Source organism: Gymnogyps californianus, chromosome 4 (genome assembly GCF_018139145.2).
Source record: "Gymnogyps californianus isolate 813 chromosome 4, ASM1813914v2, whole genome shotgun sequence".
Classification (NCBI taxonomy): domain Eukaryota; kingdom Metazoa; phylum Chordata; class Aves; order Accipitriformes; family Cathartidae; genus Gymnogyps; species Gymnogyps californianus.
In genome coordinates, this window is record NC_059474.1 from 4,584,719 (window position 1) to 4,609,238 (window position 24,520).

At 37.3% G+C, this 24,520-nt stretch overlaps 1 protein-coding gene across 3 annotated transcripts in view; it reads left to right on the forward strand.

Annotated features, from left to right (window-relative positions):
• The window catches only part of CTNNA2 (catenin alpha 2), a 529,003-nt gene that overhangs the window by 471,045 nt on the left and 33,438 nt on the right, over positions 1-24,520 (forward strand). For all 3 annotated transcript variants that reach the window (XM_050895304.1, XM_050895305.1, XM_050895306.1), the window contains 4 exons: positions 10,842-10,993; positions 17,902-18,015; positions 21,439-21,620; positions 24,369-24,474. In XM_050895304.1, coding sequence (XP_050751261.1) covers positions 10,842-10,993; positions 17,902-18,015; positions 21,439-21,620; positions 24,369-24,474 — 554 coding nt within the window. The remainder of the gene's footprint in view (positions 1-10,841; positions 10,994-17,901; positions 18,016-21,438; positions 21,621-24,368; positions 24,475-24,520) is intronic.

The following is a 24,520-nucleotide window of genomic DNA, read 5'->3' on the forward strand; positions in this document are numbered from 1 at the left end:
TTAAATCAACATGCTGCAGATTTTGCCCTGATTTTGCTTTTCCTCTTTCCTGAGTGACCAATGTGAGACGTATAGGGTTTGATATTCAGAACTGATGAGGATTCACATTTTTACTGATGAGTATTTACCTGTAACAGAAGTCAGTGACCGCTTCTCTGAGCACAGAACAGTAAACACTCTGAAAACCCAATCCAGTGACCTAAAACACAGACATAATTATATATGGGCATTTATTTATCCATGACATATATTATTAATATATGTATGTGTATGCATGATAAGTCTATGCACAATGTGCGTTACAAACATTGGATGGAAGCATACATCAGCCCAAGCAACAAAATATTTAAATCAAATCTGCTTCTCGGAAAACCAGTTGGTCTAATACTGTCATATTAGGCAACGAAGGGCAACGAAGCTGGTGAAGGCTCTAGAGCACAAGTCTTATGAGGAGTGGCTGAGGGAAGTGGGGTTGTTTAGCCTGGAGAAAAGGAGGCTGAGGGGAGACCTAATCGCTCTCTACAACTACCTGAAAGGAGGTTGTAGCGAGGTGGGTGTCAGTCTCTTCTCCCAAGTAACTAGTGATAGGACGAGAGGAAATAGCCTCAAGTTGCATCAGGGGAGGTTTAGATTGAATATTAGGAAAAATTTCTTCACCGAAAGGGTTGTCAAGCATTGGAACAGGCTGCCCAGGGAAGTGGTGGAGTCACCATCCCTGGAGGTATTTAAAAGACATGTAGATGTGGCACTTGGGGACATGGTTTAGTGGTGGCCTTGGCCGTGTTAGATTAACAGTTGGACTTGATGATCTTAAAGGTCTTTTCCAACCTAAATGATTCTATGATTCTATGATATATTGTGTAAAATTTCAGTAGAGCTTTATAAAGCTTTTTCTTTTTAATTAGTAATATAATAATCATGACTGAAATGTAAATTATGATATAATATGAGACTAGGGCTTAAAAAACATTTTATGAAATATTTAGAATCTTCTGATAAGGAACTTACAGTTCTTCTAGAAACAGACTTTGACAAACTCTTCAAGCTAAATAAGGTGTCACATTTGATTCCTTATTCATCCTTCAAACTAAATTGAGAAACTGTGCCATCTTTGACAGAGTATGTCAGATATCCTATAGGAATTATTTTTTAAATACCTGTTGAAAATTCTTAAACTTCCCAGTAGGCTGCGTTCTTTCCTCAGTTAAGTAAATTAATGGATTAATAAAAAAATGAAAAAAAAGAAAAAACCCTAGAAGAAATTTCATCCAGAACTCTGAAATTTTTAAACTATAGCTTTGTGAATTTCCTGTACTAAAGCCTCTTAAATCTGGATAATGGCTGAGCTTTTTTCCTAACAGAGCATCATTTTTTTTAATGTAGCGTGTCATTCATGGATTTTTTCTTTATTGGTCTCCCCTGATAACTCTTCGTTTACAAGACCACCAGTCATTCTGGATAATTTTGTTGATTTGCGTGACATACAAAACTATGATGTTTAGGAGAAGCACAGATTCTCTGTGTGAGATATTTGGGGATCCTTCCTTCAACTTTTAGCAGTGTAGCGGTCCAAACCTTTAGACTGCCATGTCATTCTCGAATAATCTTACCCAAATCGGACCAGATTTTTACAGCCACTTAAGGGCTATTTTGACCAGGTGATTGGCACCTAAAATTATGTGTCTAGTCTCTATGAACGTGGCATAGGGAAAATAAAATTTCCGAAGGACAACTACAAATACTTAAATGAATGCAGAGCTAACCAGAGCTAGCCAGAAGGCAAAGCTGAATACACCAGGGTATAGGAGATCAGTCACTTCTCTGGAGCTCAAGCATCTGGTTTGTCTGAGGACAGCGTGGCTCCAGAGAACAACCTCTGGTCTTTGAGAAGGGTGATTCCCTTGGATCCAAACCCCTGGATACTAGAAAGAGTTGAGTAGGTATTTGTCTCTTTAAAATGAAGCTCTAAGAAGTAGCTCTGCTGATGACATTCAAAAATAGTCTTCTGGCTAGAAAAATGCCCCAAAGATGAGACCTTTGGGAACCCTTCAGTTGTGGTGAGATTTGGATGGAAAGTAACCACTTCTTGCTTAGCCAGTGCCCTCCTGGGCACCCTTCTGATTTAGAGCCAAAAGTGTTCTAGGATTTGGTGCAAGAATGGGATTGATTTATGCCTAAACTTGATTGTCCAAAGCAGACATCTGGTCTAAGCCTGTCATCTGTCTTCCCTCTCAATTCAATGGGCAGAGGAATATCAGAATTTGATTCAGCTGAACTTGAACTGCTTTCTTAAAGTAGGTGTGATTAATTGTCTAATGGAAATATCGATTGCTCTCCATTTGATATAGGGAAACATAGACTTCTAACTTTCAGATGTATGAAGTAGTATGAAACCAGGCCAAGTTTCCTAACTCCCATTGATACCACTAAGAATTAGAAACCCATGCACCTGGAGAGACCTTGACCTTTATTGCTTTTTTGTGTCTTAATTATCCCTTTCTAGATTTCTGAACATTCACATCTATTTAAGATTTAAGGAATTCAAGTTCCTAAATAATAAGGCCATAAAAGTGCATTAAATTAGCTAGGCATTCATTTAATCTTGCATATTAATGAAACTTAATATTCTAATGCTATGAACAATAACACCCAAATATTTTAAATTTTTTTGTCTCAATAATTTTATTATGTAACTTAACATTTCCCTATCAATGATCTTATTGTTCCCATATCACTAAATAAAATTTGCAGCTATGTTTTTAAGTACAAACTTTGCAGTACAAACTGATTGCCATAGGAGAAAAAGTCAATAGAGAATATATTTTTAGAAAATAGATAATTACTTGATAATTTTAATATGCAGGAGATATGGGTGGGGTGGGAGAAAAACAAGAAAAGCTTTAGAGAAAGTATTTTCTATGTGGAGCAGGGTGGTTCACAAGAAAATACAGGTTGTATCAAGGCATGAATTCACCCATGGTGATGTGCTAGTTTTCTATTATGCTGACAGTAAAAAAGACAAACAAACAAAAAAATTAATCAATAGATGAAATGGAAGTAATTTTAACTTTCTTGTTTCCCAGTTTTTCTCCAGCAGCCGTTCAACCTAGATTTTGTTGGCAGTGATCTTACTTTCAATGCCATTGAAAACTCATCTACAGAAAGGCTTTTAAATCTTTATTTGTTAGAATGACAAAGTCAGTAAATTAGAAGTGTTGCTATTAACTTGGGACCTGATTCTGTCAACATTTATGCAGGTGTCTAATTAATTCATGTAGTTAGACTGAGAGATGTTAATGGATCACAGTTTTCAGTCTAAGTGTATGCATAACTGTTTTCAAGACCACAGCTCAAACTAAGAAACCAGTATTTAATTTGTCCCCCAAAGTATTGATTTGCTTCTGAATCTGAAATTCATAGCCAATCTCTCTGTACATAATAAATGACTCATCCTCTATCTGATGCATTTACAAATTTCAACTCCGGATGCAGATTTCATGCCTTTGCTTGAATTTTGCTTGTAGCTCTTTCACTGTTGGCGTAAGAGTATCCTTCTTTGTACAGTAAATGACAGATAAGAAAGACTGGAGGTTTTGTGGGTGCAGCTGAGTTAGGTATTTCCCCATACATCACTGTCATGGAGCTCCTCAAGTGTGGCCCAATAACCTTAACGGGAGAATAATACAGTTCTTAACTCAATTTCCAAAAACTTTACTGTATTAAATGACAACGTATACTTGGAGAAGCTATAAGTAATAGCATCTTATTAGTTTAAGATGTTTTTTCTTGCTTGTCTAATCAAAAATGAGCACTGATGTAAAAATGCAATTGTCAAGCAAGCAATTCATAATATAGTTTAATAGCTATTTCCATTTCAAAACAGCAGACAATGTTCACATGTAATAATATAAATTAAGGACTAGATTATAGCCAGGTCTGCAACGCCAAAATTGTTGAAAGAAGCTTTCACACTCAACGGGCAGTCACCGTGGTGATACATGTGGTCAAGAAGGAGTACCTCATGTTCACCGAAAGGAATAAAATGTAACTTTCCATCTCCTCCCCATGGCCTGATGCTTATGAATCTGCTCCTGCTGCTTCTTGAATGAATGAATGGAGTCATAACTGCTGGCATCTTTCCAGTGGCATAGTGAGAAAAATGACCTGTGGGGCTTCAATTCAGAACATTATTGGTGTAAGGCTTCATTGGCTGAGCTGAAGGACTTTAAAATTTAGGTAGAAAGGGAAAAAATCCCGTACAAAGAGGGTGTGGAAAAATATGGAATATCCTGTCAGCCTTTGACAATTGAGCTCTGCTTTGACCTCTATTTGTTCCTCTTGTACATCCATTTCGAGCAAAGTGTGGTCGTAAGTCCAATAGCATTGTATTAGTAAATTAATATATGAGTTTAAAACATCTCTCAGAAATTAAATGTTTATTTCTGGTGAGGAATGTTTCTCAATGTAGCACATTTTGCAGGATCTGGTGCTAAACAAAGATCCTATAGCTGTCTATTAAATACTTTAACAACAATTTCATAGAACCATAGAATCGTTTAGGTTGGAAAAGACCTTTAAGATCATCAAGTCTAACCATTAAGCTAGCACTGCCAAGGCCACCACTAAACCATGTCCCTAAGCACCACAGCTACACGTCTTTTAAATACCTCCAGGGACGGTGACTCCACCACTTCCCTGGGCAGCCTGTTCCAATGCTTGACAACCTTTTCAGTGAAGAAATGTTTCCTAATATTCAATCTAAACCTCCCCTGGTGCAACTTGAGGCCATTTCCTCTTGTCCAATTGCTTGTTACTTGGGAGAAGAGACTGACACCCACCTCGCTACAACCTCCTTTCAGGTAGTTGTAGAGAGCGATAAGGTCTCCCCTCAGCCTCCTTTTCTCCAGGCTAAACAACCCCACTTCCCTCAGCCACTCCTCATAAGACTTGTGCTCTAGAGCCTTCACCAGCTTCATTGCCCTTCTTTGGACCCGCTCCAGCACCTCAATGTCTTTCTTGTCGTGAGGGGCCCAAAACTGAACACAGTATTCGAGGTGCAGCCTCACCAGTGCCGAGTACAGGGGGACAATCTCTTCCCTAGTCCTCCTGGCCACACTATTTCTGATACAAGCCAGGATGCTATTGGCCTTCTTGGCCACCTGGGCACACTGCTGGCTCATATTCAGCCAACTGTCGACCAACACCCCCAGGTCCTTTTCTGCTGGGCAGCTTTCCAGCCACAATTCCCCAAGCCCGTAGCATTGCATGGGGTTGTTGTGACCCAAGTGCAGGATGCAGCACTCAGCCTTGTTGAACCTCATACAGCTGGCCTCAGCCCATCGATCCAGCCTGTCCAGATCCCTCTGTAGAGCCTTCCTACCCTCAAGCAGATCAACACTCCCACCGAACTCGGTGTTGTCTGCAAACTTACTGAGGCTGCACTCGATCCCCTCGTCCAGATCATTGGTAAAGATATTAAACATAACGGGCCCCAATACTGAGCCCTGGGGAACACCACTTGTGACTGGCCACCAACTGGATTTAACTCCATTCACCACAACTATTTAGGCATGGCCATCCAGTCAGTTTTCTACCCAGCAAAGAGTAAGCCTGTCCAAGCCATGAGCAGCCAGTTTCTCCAGAAGAACGCTGTGGGAAACGGTGTCAAAGGCTTTACTGAAGTCTAGGGAGACAACATCCACAGCCTTTCCCTCACCTACTAAGCGGGTCACCTTGTCATAGAAAGATCAGGTTAGTCAAGCAGGACCTGCCTTTCATAAACCCATGCTGACTGGGCCTGATCGCCTGGTTGTCCTGTACGTGCCGTGTGATGGCATTCAGGATGAGCTGCTCTATAACCTTCCCCGACACCAAGGTCAGACTGACAGGCCTGTAGTTCCCCAGATCTTCCTTCCAGCCCTTCTTGTAGATGGGCATCCCATTTGCTAACTTCCAGTCAGCTGGGACCTCCCCGGTTAGCCAGGACTGCTGATAAATGATGGAAAGTGGCTTGGTGAGCATTGCCACCAGCTCCCTCAGTACCCTTGGGTGGATCCCATCTGCCCCCACAGGCTTGTGTGTGTCTAAGTGGTGTAGCAGGTTGCTAACCATTGCCCCGTGGATTATGGGGGCTTTATTCTGCTCCTCGTCCCTGTCTTCCAGCTCAGGGGGCTGGGTACCCCGAGAACAACTGGTCTTACTCTTAAAGACTGAGGCAAAGGCCCCATTAAGTACCTCAGCCTTTTCCTCATCCTTTGTCAGTATGTTTCCCCCCGCATCCAATAAAGGATGGAGATTCTCCTTAGCCCTCCTTTTGTTGTTAATGTATTTATAGAAACACTTTTTATTGTCTTTTACGGCAGTAGTCAGATTAAGTTCTGGTTGGGCTTTGGCCCTTCTAATTTTCTCCCTGCATAACCTCATGACATCCTTGTAGTCCTCCTGAGTTGCCTGCCCCTTCTTCCAAAGGTCATAAACTCTCCTTTTTTTCCTGAGTTCCAGCCAAAGCTCTCTGTTCATTCAGGCTGGTCTTCTTCCCCACCGGCTTGTCTTTCAGCACATGCCCTTCAGGACTGCCTCCCAAGGGACTCTGTCAACCAGCCTCCTAAACAGGCCAAAGTCTGCCCTCTGGAAGTCCAAGGTAGCAGTTCTGCTGACCCCCCTCCTTACTTCTCCAAGAATCGAAAACCCTATCATTTTGTGATTGCTATGCCCAGGACAGCCTCCAACCATCACATCACCCACAAGTCCTTCTCTGTTCACAAACAACAGGTCCCACAGGGTGCCTTCCCTAGTCGGCTCCCTCACCAGCTGTGTCAGGAAGTTATCTTCCACACACTCCGGGAATCTCCTAGACTGTTTCCTCTCTGCTGTATTTCCAGCAGACATCTGGTAAGTTGAAGTCCCCCACAAGAACAAGGGCTAGTGATTGTGAGACTTCTCCCAGCTGCTTATAGAATATTTCATCTGCCTCTTCATCCTGGTTGGGTGGTCTACAACAGACTCCCACCATGATATCTGCCTTGTTGGCCTTCCCCCTGATTCTTACCCATAAACACTCAACCTATCATTGCCATCATCAAGCTCTAGACAGTCAAAACACTCCCTAACACACAGGGCTACCCCACCGCCTCTCCTTCCTTGCCTGTCCCTTCTGAAGAGTTTATAGCCATCCATTGCAGCACTCCAGTTGTGTGAGTCATCCCACCATGTTTCCATGATGGCAACAGTATCATGGTTTTCCTGCTGCATTTCCATCATACTGGGGGGAGTTCTGATTTAGCAAGTAAATAATCTCTTAAAATATTTCACTTCTGTATCTCCCTTGGAGATCTCTGGGCCTAAGACTACAGCTTCAGAGGGTCTGCTTGTGACCAGACTAGCATAACAAATACAGCATGTATCCCTGCCTGCTTTTTCTGTGTGCTTTCATATTAATAGGTCAGGTAAAAAAAAAATTGGAAAACAGTAATCGTAACCCAAATTAAATGTTTAGATGTTAAATGTAAATTTATACATATATTTATATATATTTATATACATATATTTATTATTTTTATATTTTTAAATATATATTGCAAGAAGAGACATGAATTGCAATGGTCAACTAAAATAAGCACTTTATCTTCTTTTTTTGGGAAAAAAATCTAATCAATGAACTCTATCAGGCTATGAATAATTTCCTTGAGGAGTTGGTGGAAGTTCCTTCATTGGAATATTTTAAACATGATTCAGAAATAGCTTCTAGATAAAGAGTATAAAAGCATTTATGTTATTTGAACTAAATGATGTTATTGAAACATAGAAATCCATGTCTGGATACAACCACAAAATACATTTAAAAAAAAAAAAAAACATTTTCACATCTTTCTTGTACATACGCTACAAAAATATTGGTCGAGTACTTAAAAAATGGGCATAGTACTCCAACTAGGGCCTCACTGCAACTTCACAGTATCTTCTCTCAAGTCTTTTTTTATATATTGTAATAATTCTAGATTGACTTTTGCCATTTTTTACTATAGCATCACATTGTTAGACACATTGCAAGAATCCACTTGACGTATCTTTCTGGTTTGACAATGTACCCCAGGTAATTAGTCCTTGAGATGCTTTTTCTCATGAGTTCCATGTTCACCTTATAGTAGTTTAATTTACATTTCCCTTGTTTTGCTTCTAAGAATGTCATGTGTGGCCACGTCAAAAATCTTATGGAAGTCAAGCTGTATCATATCTACTGCTTCTCTGAACCCACTAGTTAGCTGCCCTGTCAAGGAAAATATTGTAATAGTTGATGCAACCTATTTTGACAAATCTGTTGCCTGTCCGACATCTGCTCATTATTTACAAGATAATTAAACATTAATTGCTTTACATCATGTTTCATTTTCTTTCTGGGTACTGAAATTAAGCTGAATATCCTGTAATTCTTCCTTCTTTTCTTCTCTACCTTTATGTAAATTGATATGTGCTTTTTCTTCTTTTTCTAAATCCCTGGAACTTTTACTGTTATTGTTTTTCTTGAGTTCTCAAAGATGGTTCAGAAATTGCCTTGATTATTTTCTGAAGAACTGCAGGGTAAATTTTACTATGCTCTGATAACTTGAAGACATATTTAATAGACACCTTTCCTTATGTTTATGTAGATGTTCTCCAAACTGCCCTTTGCTAATTCAGGTCTGTTGCACTTACTATTGATTATATTAAATACCTGTCCACCTCTGCTATTTAGGAAATTCTAGACAGAAGTTTAAGGACCCTAAATATTAGAGTTCTTTGCCTCCTTTTTTGTTGTCATTTTTGCATCTCTAGCTTTACTGATTTTATCCCTATGACCCTAAATAATTTTTCTTTTATTCTTTATGTTTACTTGTTTTCATTGTATTTTTAATGATTGCTTTTTGATTTTCAGGCTAAAGACTTCCTTATGCAATCATATTAGTCTCCTACTACACTTTCAAGTGTTCCATTAATTAAGATAATTTGATATATGCATTTATTAATACTCTTTCCAAAACTTCCAGCTCTTTCGAACTCCTTTTCTAATTAAAATGTTTCCCCTCTGCCTAGCAATGTTTTGTTAATGTTTACTTTTTTTAAGTCTATTGTTGCTGTCACTTTTTCCTGTTTTCTCCAGTATATCCCAAGCACTTAGTGCACTTATTGAACAATATCTGCATGAAAGATACAATTCTGTTTTCATCTGTGTACATGAACAAACATATATATATGTGTGTATATACATAGGCAGAATAAACGAGATTTGAATAGATATATGCCTTTAAAGGGTTCCTCTTTAACACCCAATGAGTAATACTTAAATGCCAGAAACAGAAAGGTTGAGCTCGTAGTTGCTGCCACTTGTTCTTCAAAATGTAAGCTAGTCTTGAGTCATGGTTTTTTGTGTTTTTACTTTAAATCAAATAGTAATTAAGATGCATAAAACATAGTTTTCATTATGAGTAAAATATATTTAAGGACATTCAGTCAAGAAGAAAATGTGGTTTCCTGCCATGCTGAAAGTTTACTTCCTAGGAAAGAATGTCACTGCTCTTGATGAAAATGACACTGGAAATTCCCCTTTGTATTCATCAGTTGGAATCAGGCTACCAAAAAGTGTATTAAAAATAGGGTCTAGGGAAAAGATGATAAAGAAAGATAATGTTATAACAAAAAAAGGCAGCTGAGTTAGGAATCATCTTTTCCTGTTCTTCCAGTTATAGTGCCAAAATAATAAAGCCAATGGTACATGATTTGTATACCTAGATGCTAGAAGAAGGCAAATAATAAAAATTATGTGAATATAATGAAAAGATGGCTATCTATAAATCTTAAGCTTGACCCAAGTTCCTTAAATTTGTAACAATTAATCCCAATGGATTTTGTATCCAGGTTTCTAATGAAGCATTGATTCTACTTGTCCTGTAGTATATGAGAGCCCAATCCTCCAATATTAATGTTAAAATATTGAAGAATGGGTGTAACTAAGTACAGGAGTATGGGTGCATTATAATTAGTGGGACCTTATGTTCATGTTCCTGTTTGTAGGATTTGGGTTTGAGTTGTTAGAGGACTGATTTGGGGAACATTTATCTTTCTGCCTGCATGACATGCAGAATGTGATTATACCTTTAAAGGAATCCTGTATAAAATTTGAAGAAAAACCTCTTGTTACTTCAGGGAATGCCTTTAAACTATTTGCTATTTAATTAAGTAAATAATTGCTTTAAGTTATGTATTTACAAAGCTCATACCACAGTTTATAATAACGTTAGCTAGTATCTATGGCTATTTTTTGTGTTATATACATGATGATAGTGAAGAAACAGAATGTTCATTTACGTGCCTTCACAAAAGTAATTTGCTAGATTTTGCATTTTGTCCCTTATACAATTATTATTATTTAATATGAGCTAGACTGCAGTTAGTTGTCTAAATTAGTAGACATAATGGCTACATTTTGCTTTGATCATTTTGGTATAAATATGTACTGTGTTCATTCCAAGTTGTAAAGGTTTTAGATGTACTGTACTGATAGCTCAGATATGTTGCGGTCTTTTACAAGTTAGGAAATCACACTTTTTAAAGGAAGTTTTACATTCTTTGTTGTGCAATTGGAGGAGAGAATATGAAGATCGTGGTTTTCATGCTGTCAGAAAATGTGCCAGAGCTCTGCATGTGTAGAGTCGCTACAAAGCCACACCATGAGCCTTCCTGGGTCTTGAAACTGTAACAACAGTATGTACCATATCTACTGGAAAGTATTTATGCCCAAGGGCAGGGGGAAAATGTTTACGAAAGAAGGTGTCTAATCTTACTGCCTTTCATTTTCTTTAATCTAGTTATGCCACGTTTTGCTGAACAAGTTGAGGTTGCCATTGAAGCTTTGAGTGCAAATGTCCCACAGCCATTTGAAGAGAATGAGTTCATAGATGCCTCCCGCTTGGTTTATGATGGAGTTCGTGACATCAGGAAAGCTGTTCTGATGATAAGGGTATGTAAGGCACCTGGGAAATAAAAGTTGGGACTTGCAGGAAAGTATCACATTGGATGAGAGGAATATAAAAGCTTCTTGGAATCAACTTTGTTTCATAATAAGCCAGAAAAGCTTGACATTGAAACAAGCGTGAAACAAAAGTATGTGCAGCAAAAAAAAAATTGTAAGTAAAGAGATGAGGATATTTTAGGAGATGAACCACAATTAATTTGTTAATCACCTAGGAGAAGATTTGATCACAACTGCCAATAGATGCAAACTTCATTACTGTTTCCGTAGTAATAGCATTAATTTGCTAAGATCTTCAAATTTTGTGTAGATTCTTGTTGGTTTTTTTTTTCCTAATGTATGGGTGCTGCCTAGGATATGAGGTAAGTCTGGTTAAAATCTAAATGAATGAATAAATTATCTTGCTGCTCCAGTGAGCCTCTGCAGGGACAGTTTTGAATGTTTACTGAGGTAAAGAATGTGTCATTTCAGCATTGACTAACCAGTTGATTCAATTTGCTTAGGCATCTTTTAAAAAAACATACAAAAAAAATTAAAAAAAACACAGAACAACATAATTATTTGTGAAAGTAGATGTGTGTCTTGCTTTTCAGTGTAGTCTACAGTCAAAGATTTAAAAAAAAACAAACAACAAACCAAGCCTGGTTTGGACATCTCTTCAGCAATTGAAACTCTTATTTGAAACCCAAATTACCTTGAATCTGCCCCAGAGAAAGCCACATACAAATAAAGCTACAGTGAAAATCACAGAGGAAACTTATGAAGCAAATAACAGTGCTAAAACAACAACTCATCCCTTTGAGCAAACAGGTAACATACGCTTGTGCTTGTGAGTATATTATGGCACTGATGTAAGACTCCAGGCAGTTGGAGCACTCCAAAATAGCTTCATTTTAGTCATCTATCACTATGTATTAACATTTACAGAAAAAGCTTTTGACGGGCTTAATTTTATAACTGTGAAACATAAATTCCTTTCCCATACCGAGTGCTAATCTCAGGTAGCCTGAATTATAGTCATGACTGATGATGGGGGCAAACCCGTCCTGTTTTCTGGGTGTGCAACAGTGGGGTGTTTGCAACTCTTCTGGACTGGGATGGAAACAAAAGATCTGCATAGTAAAGGATCTCCATTTTTCCTTTGATTATCCGGTTCCTTAGTCTGTAACAACATTTTCCAAACTTCTCTTAGGACAAGAACCAATTCTAATCACATTTTAATCTTTTATAGTCTCTCATGAGTCATTTTAAATTGCTTCATGATACTCAATCATCAGGTGGGATCTGCTATAGGCCCACGCTTTCCCATCTCCTACGCAGAGTTCTGGCTTCCAGCACCCCCCTGTACAGCAGAGTTGTCCCAGAGAGGTTGCCATGGGACTGTCCATACTGGGTGAGATGTTTCTGCTAAGCACAAAGCACCATTTTAAATTCTGGAGGCACATTCACTTATTTCATTGCTGTCTTACTGTTATGTTAACTACTAGCTTGGAAAGCGGATCAGCATGCAGGCTTCACAGTCTCCTTAGAAACATCCCAGGTTACTTTTGCAATTGTATCACTACTACTTTCTGCTCCTTGTATGATATGAGCTAATGAATTCTGCTTACCCAGATTGGGAAGATGTATTTTTGCATTCAGACAGTTAACTTATTTGTGGAGCTAAATGTAGTACTCCTTACCCAGGCAGAGAACCAAAGCACATAAATGAACTCATTATCCTTGTGAGTTAACTGGGAAAATCCACATATATAAACTTACATAGACCAGAGTTTGCTGAATCAGAACTTTATTTCCTGTAGAAAACAAAATTAGTTTCAGTTTGAGACGCTCTTTAGCATTCCTGTCCAAACATCTCACATTGAAATGGAATGTATAATTAAAGGGTGAGGCATTAAGCTATAAAGGACAGTCTTTAGAATATTTTTATCTAATAATCTATCAAATGTCATGCACCTCTTTAATTCAGGCTGTAAAACTTCTTGCAGAATTATAAAAGAAAAAACAACCTTGCAAACTTTTTAGAGCATCTGACACAAACAATTATTTTCAGGCAGTAATTGTTCATGTGCGTGCCATGAAAGATTGAATTTATCTGAGATTATTCCCTCATTCCACAGAGGAAATAAAAACACTTTTTAAATTAATTTTTGTTGGTATTATTACTTTTAGTATGCTGAAGAAAAGGGGGATAATCTCTGTTCTTCTCTTTTCCCTTGAAAAGGGGAGATTTTATTGTCCCTTTGGAGGAGAAAGGAGACTCATTTTTGCATTGAGGACTACTATTATGATCAGTACAGAAGAAAAAATTTCTTTCACAACTTAATAAGTAGTATAAATAAATTTAGGAGTGTAATTATAGAACCTAAAAATAAGATAGAAAATAATAACTTAGTTTCAACATCTTTTCTATTACTGCGTAGGGATCAAATTACACTTTGTTTTTTTCATAGCTACTTATGAAATTCCCTCAGTTATTAGACAGAAACCATCTCTACAGTTAGGAAGAATCATAACAGCACCTTTTCTCATTCTTATGTATCTCCAAGGCCCGTCTTCTCTTTTCATACGTGGCCTTTGCTCTTGGCAACCTTGCCGTTAGTTGCATCTACATTAGCCTTAGTGTTACATTTGTTTGGATCAGGAGTGGACTTTTGGAGCCAATCTCCAGTTGTTCCCTCTTGCTGTGTCTTAGTTCACGTTACAGAGTAGTCTTAGAGCATATAAACTTGATTCTTTGGGGTGATCCTGGAAGATGCGCTCTAGGAGCATCTTAAATGCACGTCTGTTCTATCATAAAGGGACTTTCAGTTCATGGGAGAAGACTACAGCTAGTCTGAATAAAAATGAAATGAGGGTAGTGCAAATGTGGGGTCCTTAGCCCCAACTGTTTGGCTCTTCTAATCTTCCACACTTGTCAATGTAGGCTTAGCCATGTTCGCCTATGGGGTAGCCACTGTGGTGAAATCCAAAGTCCTGCTACATGTCAGATCCTCTGGAAAACTAAACTTGGTGCAGAATCCCATCATCTTTTTAAATAGCCTGTCTCCAAAGGGTGTTATAGGGTCTATTGTCTACACTGAGTGCCTGTTGCTTCTCAGGTTGAATTTAAAGTGTTAGATTTTACTGGAAATCATTAAACAGCTGAAGACCTGCTGTGAGAGAGGTCCTCTGACTTTGCCACTCAGGCTGCAACTGCCTTTGTACAAAAACAAATGTACAGAATAGTGTGGAGTTGAATAGAAAAGCATATTATAAAGGCTTTTTTTTCGCCTTAGCTTTTAGAATTAGAGGGTATTTTCATGGTAAAAAATGGGGGAATATCTTTTCAGTCTTTCTTTCCTCTTGTTAAAAGGTTAGCTTGACTTGGTGTTTACAGTGCTGAAATTCTTATAATTGCATCTTACAATTTTTAAGTGCCTACAGCACTATAGCATAGTGGGCTTTCTATCTTCATCAAGTATATTTGAATTGGTGAAATATTAAACAAGTAGCATTTATAAATCTGCATATATATGCCATTTTGCAACTTATACATGCCTGATTCACATTTTTATACTGCAGTTACAAAAGGTAAAACAAAATTATATTGATGGAAGATATTTTATTTACAGCAAGATCTTCAGTCTAGCAGCCAGAGAGATATTTAGGGGGAAAAAAAAAAGTTTCCAATGACTGGAAGCTGAAAGTCACCAAATTCGTATTAGAAATAAAGTATGCATCCTAAAAGAGAAAGTATATATTTACTGAGTGATTTATCTGGGATTGTGAAAGATCCTTCTTCACTGGGAGAATTCATCTGAATTAGATAAATGAAATGAAGGATATGCTCTACGTGTAGTAGAGATACTGTATTTGAAAAAAATTAGTCCTGGGAAGTCTTACAGCCTGTGCTACAGAACAGACAGACTAAAAATTATGAAAATGGCCCATTTTTCTGCTGAAATCAATGAGTTCATAAAATCTATTATTTTTGAAAAGTACTCTAGCTCTTTCTGCCACTGGTGGTTGTCAGAGTTTTGTTTGGAAGCTGTCTCCAATCTCAAATCCATGCTTCGTACGTCTGTGTGACCATAAGTTCAGATGTCTGCAAGACTGATTCAGTCTTTCCATCTTCCAACTCAGATAAATTAAGTTCCAGACTTTGTTGTCTTGGAAACTAGGTTTTACATACTAGGGTCCTGTTAGTTGTGCACAAAAATTAGAGTTTTTATGGTATGTTTAGAAGGCCCCGCTAAGACTAAAAATCTCTAAGTCAAGGTACTTCAATATAATATTTCTTTTTTTATACCTTTGTGTCTAAACAAATAGGAGACCCTATTATATATGGGCTGCATCTCCAAGAAATCAGATAAGACAAAGCAACGGTGCAAGAGTGAAAAGCATGCAACATGTTTGAAATGGCAGCATACAGATAACAGTTAACTACTGTTCTTCATCTTAATGAAAAATGTAGCTATTTTTGGAAGAAAATGAGGGTGTTAAATTCACCACACTTGAAAACCTTCAGAGAGTGAATCTGAAAGTTAGCTTTGAATTAGATCTCACTTGTACAGAGGGGAAATACTGAGATTTCTTGTGCTTGTAGTATATTGTTAACAGTTGCATTAACTTGTCCTTTTGGTTTGCACTACATTTTCTCAAAGTTCAACATCTATACCCATTAAGTTTCAACCTTTTAAAGACCACAAATTTTAAGATAATGAATGTCAGGCAGTAGCAGCAATACATTTTTTTCTGAATGTTTCTTTAAGAATAAATCCCTGAAAGGTAGAATTTTCAGGATATTTTAGCTTTTTAAGAGGCATCCTCATGTCCTCACTGGTTACAGTGTTGAGATGTAATATTTTGAATATTACACCATTACTTTACGGCAAATCTGACTGTGAAAGCCTGGGAAAGGGCTGCACATTATCTTTTATAGTCTTATTTATAAAAGTGGAGACAGAAGAAACTAAGAAACGTATACTTGGGGGGGGGACAGGGTACTGGTTTTACAATGACCAGTGCAACTGGCTAGTTGAATGGACTTGGAGGATGAGGAAGAGCCAGCTGGTTTATGAAGAAGGGGTTGAAACTCTCCGCCCTGTTCCTGTTCTTCACAGTAAAGCCTAGGCAGATGAAAAGCTGAGCCCTATGATAGGAAATGCTCTCTTTTGCTCAGGGAGTTGTATGATTCTTTTAGTAGCTGGTTTGCTTATGGCAGATTTTAAAGTCACATCCTGCCCTCGAGCAGCTGAGCAGAGAGAATAAAGTGATTAAAGGTGATTGGAAAGCAAGACCATTGGACATTATAATGATGGGTACCAATCTTTCTTTTTTTTCCTGTGGCAGTAGAGAAAAGATAAATTCATTTTTTCACCTAAACTTCATCTCCTGTCTATCCTGTTAGATACACTATTTGTACATGCATCTGTTCAGAGATGCAGCCTGAGTTTCATTAGCATACTGTCATACTTGGTTATTTCTTCCACCAGCGCTCAGCATCAAAACACATATTTAATTCATACTCTTTAAGCCAAATGACGATGGCTGTGTTTTACTCTCCCCATCATGTGCACTTCACCATGTAGCTAGCAAAGCAGCTGATTTTCTGTTACAAACAGTGATGTGCACTTCATGTTGGAAACGAGGCTGTAATATAAATATCGCCAAAAGACTTCTCTACATTATGTTAGAGGGTTTGGACCAATTCCTAGTGACTGAGCATCTTCAAGACAGAGCTGTAATGACAACTGGCAATGATTAGCACCTCTATGAGCAAACTTGACGTTGCCTCCAAGCATGAAATGCCAGCATGGATGATTTCTTCTGTAATGGTTGGCCCTCTAGGTTAACACTGAGGCATATGGGTATTCAGTAAGGTGAGGATTTCTCTGCACAGTTACTGTGATCTTCTTTTTCTATTACCACTATCGTGTATTGTTCCTACAGAAGTTACTCGTGGCCAGATTGTTGTACTAGATGCTATTCAAGCACAAAGTGGAACATAATCTTCCTTGTAAAGACTATTTCTGGTTTTGCACCGTCTACATTAAATATAGTACTAAATAGTTATTTGAAGTAGGCTGTCTCTCTGTATATACATGGGGAATTTTTTTTTCTCCTAATTTTTGCTAGAAGGTGAAAAAAACAAATAAACAGATCCATCAGTTACCTTTTTTCTCACTCCCTCCAACATTTCAAACAACCTGAAGCGAGCAGATATGTAACTAGATTTAATCAATCTGCCCAGAGACCCTCACACCATTCATAGCACCAGCAATGCAGATAACGTGGTTTCAGTTTAGGGGATGAGGCAAATTCCAAAGCTCTGTATCTGAAAAGAACCATGTGAACCAACAAGATAAAGCAGATTATAAACTTTACATTTGTTTCAAAACCAGTTGACATCATTTGCGTTTTCTTTCAAGGGGAAATCTTTTATTTGCTTTGATAACTTTTTCTTCCAGGATGTTAGTTACTTTTTCCCAGGTATTTACTTTCTCTTTTGAAGATTACGTGGAGATTCCAGTAATACAATAGTATTAGTGCCCATTTATATATGAAAGAACATTATTTTGAAATACTGCATTCCGGTTGTTAGTGTTTCCAAAGGATATTTGTTCCTGGAACTGTATTCATCATGTTAACAGAGTTAAGAAAAGTTGCAGCAAGGTAATGATAAATGCCATTTGTAAAGAAAACTGGAGTTGAAACAGCTTAATTTTTAAGACAATTCAATTTCAGTTCTTGACTGCTTGGGCAGACAAGTCAATTTAAAAGGAAAGAGAAACAGCATTTCCTGGGCAGGTAGTCGATGAAATAAGATCTTACTGTACGTAGGACTTTGTCTGTACCCTTTATAAGCTTGTCATCTCCTCTCTTTTGCTTTCTTTCCCTGTCTCTCTCTCTAGACCCCTGAAGAGCTAGAGGATGATTCAGACTTTGAGCAGGAAGATTATGACGTTCGCAGCCGAACAAGTGTTCAGACTGAAGATGACCAGCTTATTGCTGGCCAGAGTGCAAGGGTGAGTATAAAACCCATGTACTACATTAAGTGTCTGTATAGCTGCAAATAAAAAGCTATGCCTCGGAAAGCAAATGCAGTGATTTCAGTTCTTCAGGGTCACTTAAGAAAGGACAGGAGTTAGCTGACCTAGGGCTTTAAAGTTTTTTCATGTCTCACCTATTTGAAAAGCACTGACTTTATTGAATGATCTTCCTTAGGCTTATGTGATGCTTTGTATCAGCCGTTTGCTCCAGCTAGTGCTGTAGGAGAAGGCCATGCAGGTTTGGAATGTGCAGAAACCGTGAGAGTAGTCAGCAAATTTAAAAAAAAAAAAAAAATCCCATCAGGGCACCATGTGCTGTATCCAGAGAAATCTTACATTAGTCATATTTCCTAGTGTGCAAACCTGTCAAGAAGATCTGTTTAAGCTGCCAAGTAGTCCCTGTAATTTAATTGTAGTTGAAGACATTTGTTAGTGAGTCAATGTAATTTTACCAGGGTAATTACATCGTGATAAACTCGAGTCATTGTGATTTGTGACCTCAGCTTGTGCATGGGGATTGCAAATTAAGGTGATGAGTGCTTCAGGGGTCACAGGTGCTGGAGAAGTGAAATTTGTTAACTCTCAGGATTATGCCACCCTCTGATGAATGTTTACCTTTTACTAAATAGGCTGCTCAGCTCAGATTATTAAAAAAAAAAAAAATCAGAATATAATTTTAGGGGCAAACGATATCATGAAAATATATTTGACTGGAAAGAGAGTTTTAAAAAAAGCCTTAAAATTTTCCAACAGAGAACCAGTGGGGAACTGGGAGTTACCTGCATGATTTTCATGGCTGTTTTGCACAGGTCTGCAGTTTCTTCTGAGAAGTGCTAAAAGTGAAGTCATGGACTAAATGAGAAGCATCCTCCCCACGCACACTCAAACACTGTAGCAAAAGCTGGTAACTGGAACGGTGACTTCTTACCTTGAATTCTGGAAGAGGATTTGTAGGGCTGAGAACCTGAAGACCAAAAGGCAATGATGCTTTGAAAGATCAATTCAGAGGACCAGGAAAGGGGAGTTTTCAGCTGCTGTAGGAAGACCCACAGTATGTTAGGGCTTGACACAAACATTTTACACCCTGAAAAGAAACAGTAGAGTAATGCAAACCTAAATACTGCTTACTTAGAGGTATGGGAGGAATGTGAGACATTGAGACATAGATACAGTGGAATGGGCAGAGGTTTCTTTTGGTCTTAAATTAATTTCCCTGAATATTGAATACAGATGGTAAATAAACCATACCAGGTATCAGAAAAGCTGGGTTTCTATCACTACATCCCAAGGACAAAAAATTTTGTCCTTGCACATCAAGGACATATCATATATATATATCATTATCACCTAGATGAAGAGCAGATGGATTGTAGGTCCTATCCCAGAGAGGTGGGTGACCAGGAACTGGCATTGAAAACCATGCAGTCAGAGGAACTGCAGAATGATCCCTGGATACCTTCCCCCGAGAACAATGACAGAACTATGTTCTGGATGCAGTTGACTATCTTTGGGGGATTTTTATATTTTAAAGAGCATAAAATCCCGTTTGATGTATTCAAAGAATTGACTACTAAAGTAAGTCTCAGGTACCAAAGTATTGAGATACAATACAGTTATTTCACAGTCTTTTTTTTTTTTTTGGTTATGTCTAGGATTGGGTAGCATATCATCCTTTCTTGGTCTGAAAACCAAGTAAAGACTGCAGTAATATTTTTACTAAGAATCTAGTTCACCTAGGGACTTAGGAGTCTTAAATTCTATTACATTTATTGTGGTTATTATCACTGCTGCACTTAAAACCTTCTGCTTTGATCAGCTACACACTGTATAAACATAATACATTATAAAGACAGTCCCATTCCTGCTTAACGTAGAATGCAATATGTCACAAGAAGCAACAAACGGCGAAAACCTAAAATGAAAATGTGCTAAGCAGAAGCCGCCCAGTCCACAGTCTTGAGTGACTCATTGAAATGAGTCTGCTAAGCAGAATAGTATCTTATTTGAACCTTTTCTGTAGAAAAGCTGGATTTTTATTTGTGGAATGTAATGAATTTGTTTAATGTGCTTACTCCATAAAGCTATTAGTATTTCAGTAGAAAGACTTGTGCTGGTCTTCAGTAGAAATAAAACTTGAATGTGTGAGCTGCATTTGCTATAGGATATAGCTTCTTTGAAAACACATCAGCAGCTGGAATAGAAATGTTAAAACACTGTATACCAGTTTAAAAGGTGTGCAGGTGAAACTGCCCACAGAAGGAAACCACATGCAAGACATACAGACTGGTATTCCGAATTTTACTGCTCCTATCACATTCTCTTAATTTCAGTTAATTCATCTGTTCTAGTGTTTTATGTGTATTTTATATATTTATTTATTAGCTTGACTTACACTGCATTTTTCTGTGGAAAGACTAATATGCTAACATTTGAAACTGCTGAGTTACATTGATAAGGCCTAATTAAAACTCATGTGTTGAATTTTAATTTGATTAACTTGCAAATTTCTCATTTTCTGATCTGCTGTTTATAACCTTTTTTAATTTCAGTTTTGAAAAAGGTCAGTTATGAATTTTTAAAAGCCAAGAGCATTTTAAGAATATGTAGAGAAAGACTTCAGCTGATTGAAAGTGACATAAACAAGAAAAAATGTAATGACACTTAAATATGTCACACTCCATTAAATGCATAATGTGGTTTTCAGGACCCCTAAAGCCAAATAGTAGCTCAACTTGGAAAGCATTATTGGAAGTGTCCATTTGATCTTCAAAAGTAACTGTTATGATTTTGTAGGGTTTCTTTTTTTCTTTTTTGGGGGGGAGCAGGGAACTTTCTGCTTTGTTGATAATGTTGAGGCAGATTAGTATCAACCTGTGTAGTACCTTTTTGCATATCTTCCAAGAGACAAGTAGATCACTGAATATTATTGAAAGGTACATTCATTACAATTCATTTCAAAGGTATTATCTTGCATGTCCATAGCTTATTTCAGTGTTGGATTAAGCAGAAAACCTCTATTTCTGACAGAGAATGAGACTGGGGGAGATACTGGCAATTCAGTCTGCCTTTTCCCATCGATGTCATTCATTTTGTTCTTCCTAAAAGTTAAGATTTAACAGGAATTTTCTTTAATCTTCCTGTGTCGACTGGTGAATAATCTGTATATCATGGCATCACATATATAACTTTTAAATTCTTGAAGGTATAAGAAGAGCTATAAACATCCTGTGAATTTGTTTTCGCTTGTCCGATCAGAAATCAAATATGTACTGGATTTTGCTTGGCATCTTCAAGTCTCATAAACAGAAACTAAAAGTTGGGCATGCCGTTTGGACTACTGGAAATGTATAATTTCTAGCTTCCTTTTTTCATGCCCAACTTCTCCCATTTTTTCTTCAGGCTATCATGGCTCAGCTTCCCCAGGAGGAGAAGGCTAAGATTGCCGAGCAAGTAGAGATATTCCACCAAGAAAAGAGCAAACTGGATGCGGAGGTGGCCAAGTGGGATGACAGTGGTAATGACATCATTGTCTTGGCAAAGCAGATGTGCATGATTATGATGGAAATGACAGACTTTACTAGGTAAGGACAAAATAACGCGTGCTGAGGACTTCTTCAGACATCCCACATCTTTCCTTTTTGTTGCAATTTATGGCCTATTGAGATGATGTGCTGTGTTTGGGGGATGCAAACCCAGGTAACACACATCATACATAACGGGATGGGTTGTATGGTTCTCTACACATGACTGCTCTGGATATTTCTCCAAATGGAATTAATCACATGAAGTTTTTGTCCTATTTGCCAATCTGTTTTACTTGCAGATCATCTTGAATTTCAGCAGCAAAGATAGTCTGTGACCTTACAGACATTCAACTGACATTTCGTTTAGTACCCATCTAAATGCATGTGCCTCTCTGAACTTTCAACATTTCAACACAATTTGTGTCAATCAAAAATAATGGCAAAACTATTTATATCATTTTGAACACTGAACTTCTTTCCAAAAAAATCCCAAATGAAATGAAACTGTTTTGATCTAATACTTTACTGGAGCCTGTCAGTAATGATTTTTTTTGCTTTCATTTCTTTTTTCTGTTGATGTCTTGTTCTTTTCTAACTGCAAAGCATCAAAAGGCCATTCATTAATGGTATCATATAAACAATTATTTTGTTTAAATGTAGTCATATTGTTAATCACACCAGGGAGAACATTTTACAAGATTCTTTGAATTACAGATCACCATAATAAATTAAAGGTTTTTCAGTGTTTATTTTTAATGGGAGTTCAAAAGTTTAAATGGTATTTATCAAAATGTGATTAGACAAAACTAGACAAAAATTTTCATGTTTTTCTTCAGAACTAAAATAAGACATCCATTTATTCATCTCACTGAGATGCTCAAATAGATTTCTTAATCTCCATCTGATCACATGCCTTGTGTCTGGAGCCTTCAACCCTTTTTGGAGGAGACAGTCTCTGCCTTGACAATATAGGGTTCACACATACCTTAGGCAGACAGACAGACAGACAGACAGATAGATAGATAGAGGAGGGGGGTGTGTGTATAAATACCATTAATTTGCAAATAACTTGACTATTTGCACTTGCATAGTTAATTGGTAATAGGCAACAGCAAATATTTTTATCCATTTTAAATTTAATTATGCATATAAAAGGTTTGCTTACTTTAGTAGATTACTACTATACTTCTTTCCAAGTAATTATTCTCTTAGCTTATTTGTTTTTGTCTCAGTTTGTGCTTTTACAACTATTCTTTTTGCAGTAGACTCACCACTCCTGTATACCAAATGACAGTGTAGAACCTCCTGTGAAGGCTGATATTTTAGGGGAATCTTAATTACTTTTGTATTTGTATTGCCTTTGGGTCTCTGATCCTTCTGCCCCAAAACAGAGTGAAAAACTGTCCAAACAGTGCCATCATTTCATGGAATGAAGAAATAATGTTCTAAAGCAACAGCCCAGAGTATGAATACTTTTTGCAACCTCCCGGACAACCTTTGATACATTGAACATCAAATTGAAAGTTTTGTAATTACATTTTCTACCATCAAAAGAACAGAACTAATATGAGAATGAGAGAAAACTACTGTCACATTTGAAGTAAATTAAAAAAAAAAAAAATCAAAGTGCACCTCTGTCTACATCAGATTCAATAAAAACTTGTTTAATATATTCCATTAAAACAGAACAAAGCCTTTCACACCTTTTTGGTTGACTGTAACCTCAGCAGTGTTAAAATAGAATAATTTTTGAAATGCATGGAGTTTGCGACAGTCAGATCTGCTGATGTAATTAGTGTAGAAGCGTACGAGGTCATTACGAGGGATTCTTGCTACAGTTTAAGTCCCACAAAAGTGGGACACTTGTATTTCAATATCTGTTTAAGGTGGAAATGAAAGTATGGAAAGAAGATAAAAACGGAAATAAGTTTCAGTATGTTATTCTCAGCATTATAGATGAAAAAAAAGCAAAAGTAATACTATGTTGTGCTTAGAAAAAATGCCTTCCATTTTAGTTTAAAAAACCCTAAGTTTGGTGAAATTATGATTTTCCATCAGTCTTGTTTGAAGCTATATTTCTCCACATAGTATAAAAAAACCAAAAAAAAAAAGATAATCAGTTCACTTCCAACTGAGCCATTCTCAGGGGCAGTAGCAAATTTATTATTCCAAACAGGATTAAAGTTTTGAGTCTGAATCAAACTCAGAAAAGTCTGCAGTGATTTTTTACTTTTTGTCTATATACATTTTGGTAACTTTAATGACTAAAATCAGAGTTTTGTGCATCATCTTAAAAGTATAGTGAAATATCAGTCTTAAAGCTAATTATACATGTTTTAAGTGTAACATTTAAGTGTAACATAAGGATTATGCTTCACGCATCTTTGTTTTCTGACAAAAAATCTACTAAAAAATGTTCTCTAAAATGTGACATTGTTGCTCTAGACATGACAGGCTTAGCATTTAGCACTGGCTTGGGAATAACAGAATTTTGAAATAGTTGTGTATTCCAGAAAGAATGTTGGCTTAATGAGCACTTAAAAATGCATATACTATTAAGTATAGCTCATGTGCTTGAAGGCGCCATCAGAGCAAATTGGTAGTGAGGCATTTTGTAAGAGAGAGGAAATATAGCAGACCGATTTCTTAATCAAGCTGTACTATAAAGTAGTTAAAAGGTGAATTTGTAATAAAATAAGAAGTCATTCATGTTACTATTTTAAAATCAAACACAAAACAGGGTCACTGAAACCGTTGCCTTTCATGATTTATTTAGATTGTGCATACTTGTACTGTATTTCACAGAGGTAAAGGCCCACTGAAGAATACATCAGATGTCATTAATGCAGCCAAGAAGATTGCAGAGGCAGGATCGAGGATGGACAAATTGGCACGGGCGGTAGCTGATCAGGTAACAACAAAAATGAGCAGAAATATAATGTAACCTCTATCCATGA